This window comes from Vicugna pacos, chromosome 18, assembly GCF_048564905.1.
Source record: "Vicugna pacos chromosome 18, VicPac4, whole genome shotgun sequence".
In the NCBI taxonomy this organism is placed as follows: domain Eukaryota; kingdom Metazoa; phylum Chordata; class Mammalia; order Artiodactyla; family Camelidae; genus Vicugna; species Vicugna pacos.
The window spans coordinates 42516348-42532962 of record NC_133004.1 but is presented as its reverse complement, the minus strand read 5'-3'; the positions used below and the strand labels follow the sequence as shown (position 1 = coordinate 42532962).

At 53.7% G+C, this 16615-nt stretch overlaps 1 protein-coding gene and 1 long non-coding RNA gene across 2 annotated transcripts in view; one reads left to right on the top strand and one right to left on the bottom strand.

Annotated features, from left to right (window-relative positions):
• Positions 1 to 2477, bottom strand: part of LOC140687163 (uncharacterized) — a 58927-nt gene extending 56450 nt beyond the window's left edge. The window contains exon 1 of the long non-coding RNA XR_012061316.1: positions 1143 to 2477. This is a non-coding gene — a long non-coding RNA (uncharacterized lncRNA). The remainder of the gene's footprint in view (positions 1 to 1142) is intronic.
• A 158-nt stretch (positions 2478 to 2635) lies between these two features.
• NPTX2 (neuronal pentraxin 2) lies at positions 2636 to 14236 on the top strand. The gene is made up of 5 exons (XM_015244525.3): positions 2636 to 3240; positions 4809 to 5025; positions 9703 to 9947; positions 11682 to 11861; positions 12816 to 14236. The coding sequence occupies exons 1-5, from the start codon at positions 2815 to 2817 to the stop codon at positions 13041 to 13043; spliced, it is 1296 nt and encodes a 431-aa protein (XP_015100011.3). The 5' UTR covers positions 2636 to 2814; the 3' UTR covers positions 13044 to 14236.
• Positions 14237 to 16615: the final 2379 nt, after the last annotated feature.

Genomic DNA, 16615 nt, shown 5'->3' with positions numbered 1-16615 from the left:
GTTGTTGTGCTGTGAGTAAATCAAGGACGAACCTGCATGTTGTCAAGAACAGACTTCAGCCTGAGCTATGGCATCTCCTTGTGTGCAGGTTTACCTGCTACATCACAAGCACCCTGCCTTCCCATACTCACCCTTGGCTACAGGTGTTCACACCACAAATGGAAAGCACAAGGCTCTGGAACATTCATCACACTGAACAGTGATTCTTCCTCATACTACTAGCTCTTGAGCAAAGTCAGAAGGGCCTTTGGAGAGTCTAGTCTAAACCCTTTATCTTATACACAAGGAAACTGATGTCCAGAGAGGAGAAATGACTTGCCCCAAACCACTTAACTAGTGACAGAGTTGGTATGAGGACTTGTTCCTAAGTCAGGAGACTTTTCACTGCACCAGGAAGACAAAATAAAGTCCTGAATAGCATATACCCTATGAACTAAGCCCTCTAATTATACTGCCACCAAAGAAAATAACTTCTTAAATGCCTGGGTCATTCCATCTGGGTTTTGGCAGTTTCACTGACCACTTCTTATACGGGAAATCTTTTGAGAAATTTAAGAGTAAATATTTTGGGATTTATGTTTTGTTAGTTTCATGTCTTCTTGTACACTGTTTTCTTTATTCTGGAGGAAATTAAAATTCTGGAAATACACTTGATTTTACCTGACTATTAAAGGAACAAACCTTTATTTCAAGTCGTTGCAAATATGAATGTATCAGTCTATGCCAAGAAAGGATATATGGGAAAATATAGGCATACTACCCTAATTGTCACATTCAATTAAGATCCACCAAGGTCTATGCGTTTAAAAAAATCAAACCTATGAGTGAAAACTGAAAAGTCAAACCTTATCTGAACATGTCTGGATTTGGTGAATTGTGGAATAATCTAAAATGTAACATTTTGTGAAATGCTTTGCAATCTTGTTTACTTTCTTTATTATAATTTGCGTATGTCAGAGCTCATTTAAACTTCTGGAGTTTTCAAGGAACTGAAGTAAGAAGGATGTAGGGGGAATAAGTCTATTCAAGTTTATACTTACGACATAAAATGAGTATCTCTGGGTGATCCAGAACAACAGAGACATTGGCCCATTAACCATCCACCCCAACCCCATATGGTTTTTACTAATGAATATTCTTACCTGAACCATCATTACTTCCATTGTCTTCTGCTTTGGGTGTTGTGTAGATCAGATTTCCTCTCTCTAATGTTTATCCACGAAGAGCTTTCTCATGTATAGAACTTTCCTTGTAATTTAGCAACATTATCCTTGAAAACCCCACAACTATTTACATAACAGAAGCTATTGTTTGAAGTGCAAAGCAGGTCAAAATTTGGTTTCTGGAGATTAATCACCGCAGTCTATTTTATATTATCATAATAATTTCATTTATTTTGATACAATTTGTTTTCAGGAATCAACCTCAGCTTCTGTACAGAAGTGACAAATTCATTTGTTTCTGGTATAATGGATAATATGATTAATGACCTTGCCACAGGATTTCTTAAAAACATAGAAGAAAAAAAATTAAGGCTTCTATTTATAATGTGCAGTAAACCAGCTCCGTCTGTAGCTTTGCATCAACATCTCTCTGAACTTGTTTGTAAACCACAGGCCAGATTCAGAAACAAATTCGCTCCTGCCTTTGGGGGTTTCTGTTCATATCTGTTCCCTCCAAGAATCTGAGGACAGCGGTCTCTAGTTGGGAAACTGGACGTGGTGGCCACCCCATCTAACAGGGGTGGGGCACTGCTTCACTACGCGGCACCGTCGCGATGACTCGGTCGGATGAACCCCATCGAGCCCAGGCCTTGCTGAATAAGGCCACTGCCAGGTGGGCTGTCGCTGGGCCCCCACGGGAGAGCTCCGCGTGGGGCCTCGTGGCTCCGGCCCACTCCACGCCCCTGGCTGGAGGCAACCTGGCGCGAGAGTGTGTGGGTGTCCCCTCCTCGCCGTTGGCATCTGGAGCCTGTTTCTGGTCCCCGAGGACCTGAGAATTCTTTCCAAGAGGTGGACCTGCACCGGCTACGGAGGGCGTCCGGGGAGGGGGGGGGTGCCGGCGTCCCGGAGGCGGCCGTCGTGGGTCTCCTTCCCGCCTTCAGGGTGAGGTGACTGCGGCCCTGACGAGGCGGCCCACGCCGTCCGCGGGTGGTGGCGACGGCAGCCCTGGGTTCGAGTCCCCCTGAGGCGCCTCCTCACTTTCCTCACTTGTCCAATGGGGGCCGCCCCTGCCCTGGGGCCGCGGCGACCGCTGGGCCAGGCCTGGCGCTCCCGGGGACGCCGGGGCACTGGGGGCTTTTGGCTTCTCCACAGCCCGCGACGCTCGCGTCCCCAGGCGGGTCCAAGGGGCGCCTGGGCACGTTGGCTGGGGCTCCCGAAGGCATCCGAAGGCCTTTTTTACCTCAGCCCTCCCTTCCTGAGGGCCCCGGGGCCCAGCGCTCGCGCTCCCCGCTCCGGCCCACGCTCCCGCCCGCGGGTCCGCGGAACTGCGAGGAGGCGCCCTGCCCCGCCCCCTGCGTGACGCTCTCCAAGCCGGGCCAATCAGAGCTCGCGGCGCCGCGCCCCACGCGCCGGTGCCCCCGCCCCTCCAGCTTAAGAAAGGGCGCGCCGGTCCGGCTCTGCCAGAGCGCAGAGTCAGGCGGAAAGCGAGGGCTTCGCGACGGCTGTTGGCTCCACAGGCTACCGCGCTTACGCTGCCCTCGAGCGGCGCGCCTGGCCGCAGCCTTCCGCGCAGGCGCCCCCGCCGCGCGCCCCGACGGCGCCTGCTTACCGGATTGCAGGCGATTGCTGGAGTGAGCGCGGCGGCAGCGGGATGCTGGCTCTGCTGGCCGCCGGCCTGGTGCTCGCCGTGGCCGCTGGGGCCCAGGACGGCCCGGCTCCCGGCAACCGCTTCGTGTGTACGGCGTTGCCCCCAGAGGCGGCGCACGCCGGTTGTCCGCTGCCCGCGATGCCCATGCAGGGCGGCGCGCTGAGCCCCGAGGAGGAGCTCCGGGCCGCGGTGCTGCAGCTGCGTGAGACCGTCGTGCAGCAAAAGGAGACGCTGGGCGCGCAGCGCGAGGCCATCCGCGAGCTCACTGCCAAACTGGCGCGCTGCGAGGGGCTGGCGGGGGGCAAGGCTCCGGGCAAGGTGGGCACGGGCAAGGACACCATGGGCGACCTGCCGCGGGACCCCGGCCATGTCGTAGAACAGCTCAGCCGCTCTCTGCAGACCCTCAAGGACCGCCTGGAGAGCCTCGAGGTAGCGGGGCCTGAGGGCCCTGGGGGGACGCCCCCGAGGCGTGGGACAGAGGAGGGGCACGTCGTCCTGCCCGCCAGGCTGTGCGGGACGCAGCTGCTGGGACCCTCTCGGACGCAGAGCAGCTGGGTTTGGGGTCAGGGGCGTTCTCTGTCCAGATCCGGAACTTACTTGCATAGCTCGCATCCCTCCTCTCCACTCCTTGCTGGAAGGAAAGGGTTAAATCTCCCAGCGCGCCAGGACTGCCCGCCCTGGAGCCATTCACTTCCCGAGGTCCTATCTGGAGAACCGGGACAGCCTTCTCTCTTTCCTCTCGTGTAGAGCTTGTGTCGGATGACCCGAGGCTGCCACTTGAAGTCGGCAGTCCTGGGCATCCGGTGTTTCCTTTTATAAATCGGGTTGAACTGGACCAGAGCAGGAGGAGGCCCTGGGGTCTCGACGGGAGGCTAAGGCGGGAGGGTCACCAGCCACACCGGGCGCGCCTTGAGGGAAACCTGGTTAACTTCAAAAATATTCTGTCGCAAAATTGCACAGATCTAAGGTGCCCTTCCCGATTGCTTTGGGGGAAGGGACCTTATTCCCTTCTGTCTTGGAAAGCTATGCAGTTTAGAACTTTGAGAGAGAGAGAAATCTTCATTTAATTTCTGTCTTTACTTTCCTCCCTGTTTAAGAAGTGTGGATGTTTCCGTTACACACGTTTACCAAAATACTTCTTAGCAAAAGTAGGTTTCAATTACAGGTGGTAATTAACTGCAAAATTATTTGAGAATTTCCTGTGGCATGATGGCTAAATACAGTATTTCCAGCATCTGTATATCCCTCCATTCATTATGGTTAATAACAGCTAACATTTCTGGAACACTAAATGTGCGACAGGCATTTTGTCTAATTTTAACCTGTGCAACAATCCTGCCGAGGCAGATCGTATAGTCTGCATTTTACAATTTGGAACCCTTAGAGGGGTAAATAGCTTGCCAAAGACTCATGGCTAGGCAGTGTCCAGAACCAACAAAATGGTAGAGGAGTAAAAGAAACAGAAAGTGAGGGTTTAGAAACAGCATTAAAAGCAAACGTTCCTGGAATTCAGAGTAGTCCCCATGGTTTAGAGTTCTCATTTTCCAGTAACATCTCTGCAAGTGTAGTAAGGTACCTTTGTGCCATAGTGGAACTTGGGGGCCGCTTTCGTTTCTAGATGTAAGCTCATCAGCTTTGAGGACCGTTTGATTAACTTTTTTTTAAATCCTAGATGTATCTTGGTCTTGAGAGCGATAGATATTGGTTAAATTTTTGACTTTTTAGTAAGAGGAGAAAAACAGCTTTCTGAGAGGAGAAATGAGATTCCCAAGTTTCAAATTTCAAAGTAATTCTTATCTGACTTTGAAATCCTCTCCATACCAAAAAAAAAAAAAAAGCATTAGTGCAATGCTCTCCTTCCTGCCATTGGCACGATTTAATACTCCCATTTTGGAAGCGTCTCCCTGTGTGGTAGGGCCATTAGAGCTACATTGCACAATTTCTCTTTAATGGGCCTTAATATTTCTCCCTCTTGTGCCCGCCCCCCCCGCCAAAAGCACCAGCTCCGAGTGAACGTGTCTACCGCGGCGCTGCCCGGGGACTTTCGGGAGGTGCTCCAGCGGCGGCTGGGGGAGCTGGAGAGGCAGCTGCTGCGCAAGGTGGCCGAGCTGGAGGATGAGAAGTCCCTGCTCCACAACGAGACCTCGGCTCACCGGCAGAAGACCGAGAGTGCCCTGAATGCGCTGCTGCAGAGGGTGACCGAGCTGGAGCGAGGTGGGTGCTGCGCTGGTGTGTCTGTCGCCCTCTGGCTGGCGTCCATCTCGCCCCCAACCCACTGTCTGTAAGAGGAGCCGGTCAGAGCAGTGGAGAGCAGGCAGGAAGGGACCAGCAGCACAACTGTCTTGCCCACTGACAGAGGACCCTTGGGCCCCCAAGGAGTGGTCACCCCCAGACCCCTTCCTGCTGACCCTGGGCAGCGGTTCTTCTCTCGAGTTTGCTGGGCTCCAAGGCTGCTCTTCTGTCACCTCGGAACCCGCAGCCCCAGCTGCAGAAAACCGCCTGACTCCGTACCACCTGAGCAGCAGTCCCCCTCTGCCGTCTGCCTCTCGCTTCTCTGACGACGTGTTGCTTTCTCAACCTGAGTCATCTCATGGTGCACAAGAGTTAGGGCTTCTCCCCCACAGATGAGCTGACTTGGCCTTGCTGGCACTTGTCAGGGACTCGGGAGGGATGGAGGGGGCTGATGCTGCTGGGAGTGGCCTGGTTTTCGTCGCTTGTAGTCAGGCCTCGATGTTAGCAGTGATTGTAGCACTAGGTAGAGATGGTTCGTGGCTGTTTGAGCAAACAATAAGGTGGCTGACAATAACCATCTCGGGGATTAATCCCGCCCCCAGCCCCGCTCGCATTGTCCGTGGAAAAGCAGCCCACTCAGGACCAGCTTGGACACACAACCTAATCCCTGACCTCCAGCCATGTGGTCATTTCAGTCTCTTTCTAATGAGACCTTGCAGCAGATCCTGGGTATCTTTCTCCTCTCTGCTCACGCTCTGGTGGGTGAGTGTCTCGCACAGGAGACAGGAAGGGGAGGGATCAAGGGCCCTAGATCATTCAGGGTGCTCTGGGTGTGAAGTTTTAGGTCTGCTGGTAGAAGGTGTCGGATTCTAAGCTTTGTAGATGCACTAACCTGACAAAGGCATTTTCTCATTATTCGGGTTTATGGACAGGTAGGTGAGTGTCCAGTAGCAGAATCTCCAGGTACTCTTTCAGAGACATGGGCTCAGCAGGGCCAGATGGGCTCGCCCAGGGGCATGGTGTTTCCCTTTCATTTTCCTTAGTCGCTTTGACTGCAGCATCCCAGGAGGCACAGGTCTCCGGCATCCCTTTCCTGTTCTCTTCCTCTGAAAAGTCTTTTCTTCCTTCCTTCCTTCCCCTTATTATTACACTTGGATTCTTGAGTTAAAAAAAAAAAGTCCTCTGCCTCACCACTGCTGCTGGGTGATCTCAGGAAGTTCAGTAGGTCTCAAGAGCCTCCCGCAAAGGCAGAGCACTGCAGCGCAGGCCTGTGGCACAGGACAGGACGGGAGGGAGGCGGCGTCAGGGCTGGGAGGGTGGCTTTCCTTCCCCAGCCCAGCCTCACCCCCATGGGGCCTGGGACCTGCAGGCCGAGGGAGCAGGGACACCACAGTCATTCTGTGACTTGAAGGGGGTGGCTGTCGAATGAGGGGAGGGTTTTACCAGAGACCTTAGTGGCTGTGTACCTCGCTTGGTGCAGTGGCCGAGTACCTGCAAGGAGGTTGGTTAATAGAAGTGGGTTAACAGAAGCTCACTGAGTTACAGCGTGGAGGCAGGACCCGTTTCCTAGACGAGAAGAGTGTTCCGAGGTTCTCAGCCAGATGTGTCGTTGGGGAAGAGGGACCCGAGGTGAGCCACCACCTGGTGAGCAGCAGCAGTCACGTAATCCCACCCTCCCCATCTTGGTCTGTGACTCTAGACTGACTGTGAGTTTCACTTGGCTTCCTCTGAGGTCCTTCATCATGGCTTTGGCCACACATGAGCTGCCACTTTGTGACTCTCCTCCCCATCCTTGGCCTGTCTGTCCACAGCCAGGAAGCAACAGTCAGGCCTCGCCCAGCCGGCCTGATTCCTGCACACATGCTCGTACGTGCTATGGGAAGACCTCAGGGCTCATCTGGCACAGACGGGGGGTCTGCGTCCCATCTAGAGCTGGACTCCGCAAGGGCATGGCCCCGGCTGGCTGTTCTCACAGAGCCCCCAGGGCCTGGCACTGAGCAGCAGCTCAGCTTTTGCTGACCCCTGCCTTTTGACCCCACCATGAGAACTCTAGCATCTGTGTGCTCCACCCAGTCCTGGGATGAGCCTTCGCGGAAAGCGATCATTTGCTGACAGTTTTGTCTTCTGGGCAGTTATGAGTTTATATCTGTCCTATGTGACAAGCGTGAAGGGCTGTGTCAGCTCCAGCCCCAAATATACCAGGAATGGAAAACACACCCTGTTCCTTAGAAGCATCTTGCTAAGCCCAGAGAAGACAGACCTCAACCACATGCAAAGTGGGGGGCTTTGGGAGACTCTGGCCTTCAGTCCATCATCCCCTGCCCACTAAGGGCCTGTTCTGGGCCAGACATGGGGCTGTGAGCTCCACACTCAGTATCTTCTGTAACCCCTGCAATAACCCAGTGAGATAGGATTTTGTCGTAGCTGGGAACTGAGTCAGAGAGCTGAGTGATACCCACATTCCCGTGGCCAACAGATTGCAGAGCTGGGGTTGAGGTTAGAGGTGACTCCCAAGGACCAGAGTCCTGGAGGCTGCACCCTGGAGCGGCACATGAGCTCCAGCTGCGCTGAGAGAGAGGCTCCTCCCAGCCCAGTGGTGAGCGTCCAGTCCTGCATGTGAATGCTCTGGTGGCCAGGTCCCCAGGTCCCCAGGGTGCTCTTTTTCTTTATTTTGAGACTTGCTCATCTGTGGGGGCCCCAGACTCTGGGCTGGCAAAGCAGGCAGAGCCCAGCTCAGGGCTGAAGTAATAGAACCTGTCTCTCTTTGGCCCCAGGCTGCCCCCATCCTTAGCTTGTCTGCCACCTGCAGTCTCTGATTTATTGGCCAGGCCTTTTAATTCCTTAATTGGTTTTAACTAAGTTTCCTCTGAACCTCCAAGCTGTTTTATATAAATAGAGGGCACCTGCTTTCAGGGTAGAGGCTTCGCCTTTGCCCCTTGGCTCCCCCAGCTCTGATGAAACCTATCTGTTGTCATCAAGCTAATGACATTCCCAGCACCGAGCCTTATTAAATCAGTAAGCCTGCCCACCTGCAGGGAGAGAGGCCATCTCTCACTATTAGATAATCATGTCTTGTGAAAACATGGGCATTTGCAGATTAAATACTAGCAGCTGCATGTCGTGGAAAGAGGGACTTCAGTTCCCGGCTCTGTCATTTGCTGGCTGTATGACCTGGGCTAAGTCACCTCACTTCTCTGAGCCTCAGTGCCTCCACTGTGCAACCTGCAAAACTGGGGGCTTGGGGCTTCCTGGTTCTCTCTCAGCTCTGCTTCAGCCTCCTGTGGGGCCCATCTCAGCCTCTGCTCTGGCCTGGCCCTGCCCTCAGCCGGTGCTCCACAGCCTTAGTGGGTCAGGATGGACTGGGCAAGACTGCACAGTCAGCAGATAGGAGTAGATACTACACATGAAGCCCAGTGTCTAGTATTTTGCTGCTGCATGTTCCAGGGACGTTGGAAAAGTGATGCAGAGCCCTGCTGCCTTCTTTGCAGAAGGTCCTTAGATAGGTGTGAACCATGGCTCCAAAGAGCTTCTCTCACGTATTACGTACTGTGGCAGAAAGTGAGTTTGGGGGATGGTGATGGAGAAAGGTTTATGCATTCTGGCTTCTGTTCTCCGGAAAGGGCAAGGAAGGGACCAATTTAGTCTACTAGTGACATAGGCAATTTGGCTTCGGGCCGGGAGACCCTGCCTGTGTTTGACGGCGAGGGGGACCATCTGGCCTCTCCTGTGTGCTTAGTAAATTCTTGTTGAATGAGGGAACTGTGCTGAGGCTCCTTCCCTGACAGCATCTGGTCCCTAAATAAGAGGGACGCTTTTGCTGTGACAGCTCATGGAGTCAGCGGTCCCCTGCAAACTTTGGGATCAGCGATGAGCAGACAGAGGCTTGCCTTCTGTGTGTTTATTTTTGTTGTTGTTAATTTCAAGCTTAAATCAAAATTGTATTCAAAGTGACTGAGACTCATTTAAGAGCACCAGTTGTTTTCAAAAGGCTTTAGAAGCACCATTTACACGGGGACAGCCCAGGGCTTCTCATTGGCCCCGGCAGGCCCCGAAGGGTCAAGGCTCCGGCCAGGTGAGTTCACCTCAGCGGGGAGGGTCGCTTCTGCCCCACACTGTTCCAAACCGCAGGAGACGGTTGAAGGCAAATCGTGAACAAAGCTGTTCATGTCCAAGATTTAGTCCAAAAGCGCTTCTGAGTTAAGTTGTAGTGTCAGGTCACAGACACCTGACCCCTTCACCTCAGCAGTGGTGATTCTTCAGGGCTGGAAGTACATGGACACTGTCTATAGAGGGCCTAGGTCCCTGTGAGACTTCCTGCCTCCGAGCCCAAGTCCGGTGAGCCCCTGGCCAAGCTGAGCTGAAGAGGCCGAGATTTCAAGGAAACAGCTGAGTCAACAGGACTTGGCCAAAGAAGGGTTTTCTGGCTTGATTTAACCAGAAAATTAAATCCAGCTTGCCCCTACCCGCTTCCTCAAGCTTCCAAGAGCAAGGATGTGCCTGTTTCCCACTGGAGTTTCAGCACCTTGAACAGTGTCCGGGCAGTATCCTGTGCTCCGCTGCTTGGGTGAGGGTCCAGGAGGGCTGCCACTCTGGGCTGTGCTGGTTGCCGGGGGAAAGAGGTGGGCTCACATGCTGTCGGCCCCTCTTTCCCCCCGGCAGGCAACAGTGCGTTCAAGTCGCCTGATGCGTTCAAAGTGTCCCTCCCACTCCGCACGAACTACCTGTATGGCAAGATCAAGAAGACGCTGCCCGAGCTGTATGCCTTCACCATCTGCCTGTGGCTGCGGTCCAGCGCCTCGCCGGGCATCGGCACCCCCTTCTCTTACGCGGTGCCCGGGCAGGCCAACGAGATCGTGCTGATAGAATGGGGCAACAACCCCATCGAGCTGCTCATCAATGACAAGGTGAGGCTGCCTCCCATCTCCCACCTCCCGCCTCCCACATCCCGGTGGCGGCCAAGGTTGGGATGTTGCAGGGGGTCCCATGTCTGGCCGCAGGGCTGTCCTCCTCGTAGTGGGGATGGTTTTGCCCTGATTCAGTTACACTGGGGGCAGGTGATTGGTAAGGAACAGGGAACAGGCAGCTTGTGGAGATCCAAGCTGTGAGTCCAGCCAAGAAGCAGCAGAGTGAACAGGCAGAGGCCACGGAAGAAACAGAATGAGCTGGGGTCTCTGTGTGCCAATCTGAACTGTCGCTGGCCCTTAGGCCGGTTAGGGAGGGGTGTTCCCCAGCGCTGCACCAATGAGGGGAGAGTGTGTGTGTGTGCGTCTGTCTCTGTGAGTGTGTGATATTTCTCATGAGCATCTCTTTTTTTGGACGAGGGATTATTGAAATATATTTACATACAGTAAAATTTACACTTTTTAGTGTACAGTTCAGCCAGATTTGACAAACATACAGTTATGTAACCACCACAACTAAAATACAAAACAGTTCTATCGTCCCCCCAAATTTCCTCACTCCCCTTTGTGGTCACCTCCTGCCCCTGTCCCATCCCACAGCAACCATTGATCTGTTCCCTGTTCCCCCAGTCCTGCCTTTCCCAGACCAAATGTCCCTTTTTAACAGACTGGCTTGTTTAGACATTCCGGGACGTGGTCTCCTCAAGAGATTGGCTCTGGCATCTGCGGAACCCTCCAGCAGCCTCACTTAAACTTAAGTCAGGCTCCATGTTACCCAGAATGCATTCTCACATCCTCGTTGCTGGAACTGAGTGTTGAGTGGCTGCACCAACCCCCTGGCTGCCGGAACCCCAGGCGTGTGCACCAGGCACTGGCCCCCAACTCAGTCTGTCTTTACTGAACCGCCCTTGGTAGAGTTTATTTAAGTGGGAAGTGCTGTGGAGTCCACCTGCTGGGCTTCTTCCAGGAGTGACCACGTCCCTGAGCTGGGGATTAATTGTTCTAACTAGCGCCCTTGGATGAGGCAGGGCCGAGAGCCCTGTTTTCCTCTCGGTTTAGATGTCATGTAAACAGCCGATTCCTGGGAGGAAGCTCCGGGTTGCTAGGACACCAGCGGTAGCAACATGATGCTCGGAGTCAAGCTGCTCTGTAGAGATGGTGCGGGTCGGAAAGGCCCTCCCTCTCGTTCTGTGTGCATCCCACCCAACGTTCGCACATGGTCATACATGCTCTGCTTGGGAGGACACGCACACATGCAGATCCCTGGGTGCCACGAGGCAGCTGGGGCCTTGCCTGCAGACTGCAGATGCCTCTCCTGACTGTTTCCCAAAGAAGTTGGCCCAGTAGAGCCCTGACTTCCCTTTGGGTTCTCCAGCGAGGGGTGTTCAGGACCAGTGTTGGGGGCAAGGGCTGTTCTGCCTGGTCTGCACAGTATCCTGGACCCTCAGCCAAGTCAGGGTCCGAGGGTGTCCAGTTGAAAGCAGGGCCACCCTGGGGCCAGAGGCTTGTACCCAGGCTGCCCCTTTTCCTCTTCAGAGTCTGTGACACACATGATGTCTCCAGCCCAAGGGTCTCTCTGAGCTGGGCAGGGTGGGCATGTAACCCACAGAGCAGAGAAGGGGAGATCAGGAGGGAATCCCCATGATGGGAGCAGCAGTGGGCCCAGGGCCTCCGGTCCCCGCAGGTCAGACTCCTGGGAACCCCAAGGGGGCCGTCATCTGCCCGTTGCTCCCACAGGTCGCACAGCTGCCCCTGTTCGTGAGTGATGGCAAGTGGCACCACATCTGTGTCACCTGGACGACACGGGACGGCATGTGGGAGGCCTTCCAGGATGGGGAGAAGCTCGGCACCGGGGAGAACTTGGCTCCATGGCACCCCATCAAGCCAGGGGGTGTGCTGATCCTTGGGCAGGAGCAGGTGGGTGCAGACGGGGCACAAGATGGGCACCTTCCCAGGGATGCTGGGGGGAATGGCTGCCCAGCGGGTAGTACAGGGCCGGAGCCTGCCTGCCGGACCCTGCTGCTCCGCCCGTGCTGCCCTGTGGCCTGAGGGGCTGACGGCAGGGTGTGAGCATGTCCTGCTCTTCCTGGCAGGGACCAGGCCGGTGTGGTGGGTTCAGACAGATCCCAGAACAGAGTCCATCCAACACAAGTGAGCAGGAGTGTCCCTGGAGTCACAAGATCATGTAGCAACCCTGGGTCATCTCTCCGGCTGTTTGGCCTCTGCCAGTATTGACTCAGGATGCCGGCCGCTGGCTGGCATTGGCATCTTCCAGCAGCTGTCGGCTCTGGGTCAAGACCCTAATTCCCCAGCGAGGGCTCTTGGAGAGCAACGCCTGTCAGGGAGATGGGAAGCAAGACCTCAGAGGCTGCCCTCAGAGAACTGGCCGTCAAGGGGGAGGAAGTCTCAGTCGGCTGTCTGCCTTCAGGCAGATAAGAGTCCTCATTTCAATCTGTGTTTGAGATTTACTGCTGGAAGGCGAGGGAGTAGACGCCAGGTCCTCTGGGGGCCTGGAGTCTGGGCCCTCAGCCCCCTCCTCCGTCACTTCCCTGGTACTTCTCCCCAGGAGGGGCTGGGAGCTGGGAGACCTGGTCTCATCCTAGCTCTGGGGCTTTGGGCAAGTATCTCCCTGCTCAGTTTCCCCTGCGTGAAGTGGGGTGTTTTGAGTCAAGCCATCTCCCAGGCCTGGCATGCTTTGGAACCGCCAGGAATCCGTGGTCAGGACATGTGGTCCGAGTCAGGAAAATGCCCCAGGCCCCATCTCCTGCCCAAGCTGGCATCCTTCCCCTAGAAGCCCATCACGCGCTGGGAGAGGTAGCAGCCACGTTTGCTTTCAAGCCTGTCCTGATGCAGTCTGTTCCCCTTTCCCAGGACACGGTTGGGGGCAGGTTTGATGCCACACAGGCCTTTGTCGGGGAGCTCAGCCAGTTCAACATCTGGGACCGCGTCCTCCGTGCACAAGAAATCATCAACATCGCCAACTGCTCCACAAACATGCCGGGCAACGTCATCCCCTGGGTGGACAACAACGTCGATGTGTTTGGAGGGGCTTCGAAGTGGCCAGTGGAGACCTGTGAGGAGCGTCTCCTTGACTTGTAGCCGCCTTCTCCTCTCTCTGGGGTCATGGGGGCGGATCGGGCCATTCCCTTTGCTCCCCCAGTGGAACTGTGTATAAAGCTCCTGCCACAGTGGGCTGGGGCCCCCAAAGCCCATTCCCAGGACATCTCTAAGACTGAGGTTCTGTGGCAGCTTCGGTCACCAGCTTATTTGTTCCTAACCAAGATTTTTTGGTTTGGGGGGAGAAGAAGCCCTGAACTGCAGGTGGGCAGATTTCTGACCTGCTATGGGGGATTGTTGTCCTTGAGGCCCTGTTCAGATACCCTGTAAATGCTAGCGTACCCGAGCCCTGCCTGCCGTCTCTGATCCTTGGTGTCTCATGTGCGCTGTCTGTCCCCTTCAAAGGCTGTGCATTCATCCTGCTGGAGTGGCCGTGTCCCTTGTTTGTTGAGTGCACCCTGCTGTGAACTGAGCACGCAGCAACCCGCTCCCTACCTAGGACGGCCTTTCTCTTGGTGTTCTCTACGCTGTGAGTCTTTCTGTCCATGGACCTCTTGATTTTAAGGAGGAAGACATGCTGCCAGACAATGCCCTGCCTTCTCCAAGGTGAAGGGGTGTCTGTGGCTCCAGAGAGGGGGCTAGGAACAGGAACTGGGAGCGGAGAAGGGCCACGGTGGCTGCCCCTCCCTCTCTGTCACCTCTCCCTCTGACCGATGCTTCGGTGGAATCGTGGCTGGGTATGGCTTTGAAAGGTGTCTTTTCTCCACTGGTGCCAAACGTTCAGTGGCAGCTTTTACAACCATTCGGTGTGGTTTGGGAGATTGATTTTTCTCCCCCAACAGAAGAGCAGCCAATAGCAGCTTCCCAGCTTTGATGTCTCATCCCCCCGCCCCCCATGAGGAACGTGCTAGTTTTAATTCATGTTGATTCCTGTAAGCATTTGACCGTCCCAAGTATTTCCCCCAGAACTTTCACTGGAAACGGGTGCCATTCTGCTTAGTGACTCCAGGCTGCTTAATTTATTGGACAGAGGAAGTAATTTATTTTGAAGATAAAGTGATTAAGTGGGGAAATTTATAAAGCTAAATATTATATATTTTATTTTTCGTACATGTTTGAAGTGCAAACCTGTGGAAATTCCATTTGTGGGACCAAGCCGACATGCCCATCCTAACACTGTGTGCTACCAGAACTCTTCTGATGGTGGAATTTTGATTAAAGTGCACTGGAAGATGCCTTGGTGTCTGCTTTCTCCTTGTCGGGGGCTGAGGGCAGGAAAGGCTGGGGCTTTGCAGCCTCCAGCAGGAGGACGGCCTCTCTGGTTAGTCTGGGCCTGGCCTCGGTGGGCAGCCCCAGGGGAGCTGAGGATGCCTGGAGGAGGGTGTGTGCTTTACTGGGCTCTCCCCTTCTCAGCTCCAGGCTGAGTCTGAGGATGCTCCCCCAGCCTTTCTGGCCCCAGCCTGTCCCTGTCATCTCAACTGGGAATCCAGCTAGCTAGGTGGCCCTCAGCTCGCTGCCCCAGACATGACACCTGTTCGGCATCTACTCTGTGTATGTGCTGCTGTACATCTCATCTAACCCTCTTCACAACCCCCTGAAAGAGTTTGTCGCAATTTACACGTGAACACATGGAACAATTAATAAGTGGCTTTTGGATCATAGAGCTGACAAAGGGCAGAGCTGGGATCCAAGCCAGCCTCTGGCTCTAAAGGCCCTTCCACCCACCCCTGCCTTCTGGCCTTCTGGCCTCTGGCTCTGTGGGTGCCCAGTGCCAATGTGTCTTCCCAGGCCACCTCCATGTGTCCATCTGGCCCTGGTAGGTGTGCTAACGTTCTCCCCATCTTCACAAATGTTAGATGTGCCCCCCTCACCATCACTTTCTGTTTTTGTATCTTTGCTCCATTTCAGCAGCTGCAGTTTGTCCCCTTCCCAACTTTCTATTCTAAGGGAGCAGAGTCTAATCTTGGGACCAAATGATACTGTGTGCTTGGTGTACTTGATACTGAAGCCACAATGGAAGCTGGGACCTCTTAAAACCTAGATCAGCAATGGGTCACTGAGGTTCCTAAAGTCCATTTTCAAAGTTATGCATTATGACTTGGCAGAAACTCAGCCATTAGTGTTGGGTAGAACATGAAATTAGGCCAGATTCCCTGCTTGGGGGCCTTTGGAATCCAAAGTGCTGAAGTTAGGTGAGAGCAGTGTATTCTGAATCTCCTTCATGAAGAAAATGCCAGATACTCAGATCTCCCTTGGAGGACGCTGAGGAGTTTCCTGACTTCCTCCTCATGCCAGGCACCGAGCTTCTTAAGCACTACCTCTTCCAAGAGCAAACCTTTGCATCAGAGCTTTGAACCCCTGCTTAGCCAGGTAACTTCCTTCCTGCAATTGGAGAAACTGAAACCAGAACATGGAACCAAAGTGCTCCTTCCTGACCTGATGTGGGAAGATGAAAAAACACACGTCTCATCACTGCTGCATGTTGGTTCTCCTATTGGAGGCTTGACCTTCCTGACATCAAAGCAGAAACAAGAATCAGCCATGAAATCCAGTGAATTTTTTATGCCTCAAGCCTCCTGTCTGAAGGAGACCTGTGGCCTCAGTTTCCCCACTCAAGTTTCTTCCTAGAGTGACAAAAATGTTCTCAAATTGATTGTGGTGATGATTGTAAAAGTCTGAACTCTTCTAAAAATCAGTGAATTGTACACTTTAAAATTAAGGGTGAATTTTATGGCATTTAAAATACATCTCAATTCTAAAGAGGAAAAAAATATGAGGTTTTAGAGAAGGTGATGGATGCCATTTACCGAGATGGGGAGATGGGGGAAGGCAAAAAGCAAGATTATGGGTGGGCGGAATCCCCTAAACGTATAAATCTGAGATGTCTAGAACATATTTTAGTGGAGCTGTCTGGTGGGCAGTTGGTTTCTGTGAGAAGTCAGGGTTGGAGATAAAATTTGGGTTAAAAACCTGGTGCCTGCCTTCTAGGCGCTCCCAGTGCGTTTGCTCAGCCCCGTATCCTGGGAGAGGGAAGGTGAAGACGCGCAGATGAGCTCAGCCTTCACAGACTCGGGCTCCTCACCAGTCGGAGCCGTATTCGTGCACAAGCCGGCTGAACTCAGCATGCGTTTATGAACCCTACTGTGAGTTGCATTTAGAACGCTGAAAATGCGCCTCCTTCTCACGGTCTATTATGAGAGACAGACAATTCATCTAAATAAGTCAATAATTGTCACAGAAGGCCTGTAGGTGGCCAGAGTTGGGGGACAGGCATTTTCCAAGGGGATTTCTTCTTTAATGACCTGAATTCCACATTCAGCTGCCGACTGGACCAACCCAGCCATTGGCCTGAACCTTGATGGTTCAAAGAGCTGCCGGTTGACTCTGCCTGGGGTTGGTGTTGGGCAGTCATATAGAAATGATTTGATTGTTACTGGGAATCTCAATATGATAAGGCAGCTTGTCAAGGCCAGGACTGCGTCTGTTTGGTTATGTGACTTTGGCCTTGACAGGCTACTGGCTTCCCAGTGTTTTCTCAAGGAAGCAAAAGGCAAATTTACCAGGTGGTTTTACTTCTCCCCACAAAGCAGTCCTGCTCTCTGTAGTTGTCAGTG

Bases quoted from the DNA above. Each gene is read 5' to 3' on its own strand.
- NPTX2 (XM_015244525.3), top strand. From the start codon at position 2,815: ATGCTGGCTCTGCTGGCCGCCGGCCTGGTGCTCGCCGTGGCCGCTGGG. The intron at 3,241-4,808 runs GTAGCGGGGCCT...CCCCGCCAAAAG, and splicing joins ACCGCCTGGAGAGCCTCGAG to CACCAGCTCCGAGTGAACGT. The intron at 9,948-11,681 runs GTGAGGCTGCCT...TTGCTCCCACAG, and splicing joins AGCTGCTCATCAATGACAAG to GTCGCACAGCTGCCCCTGTT.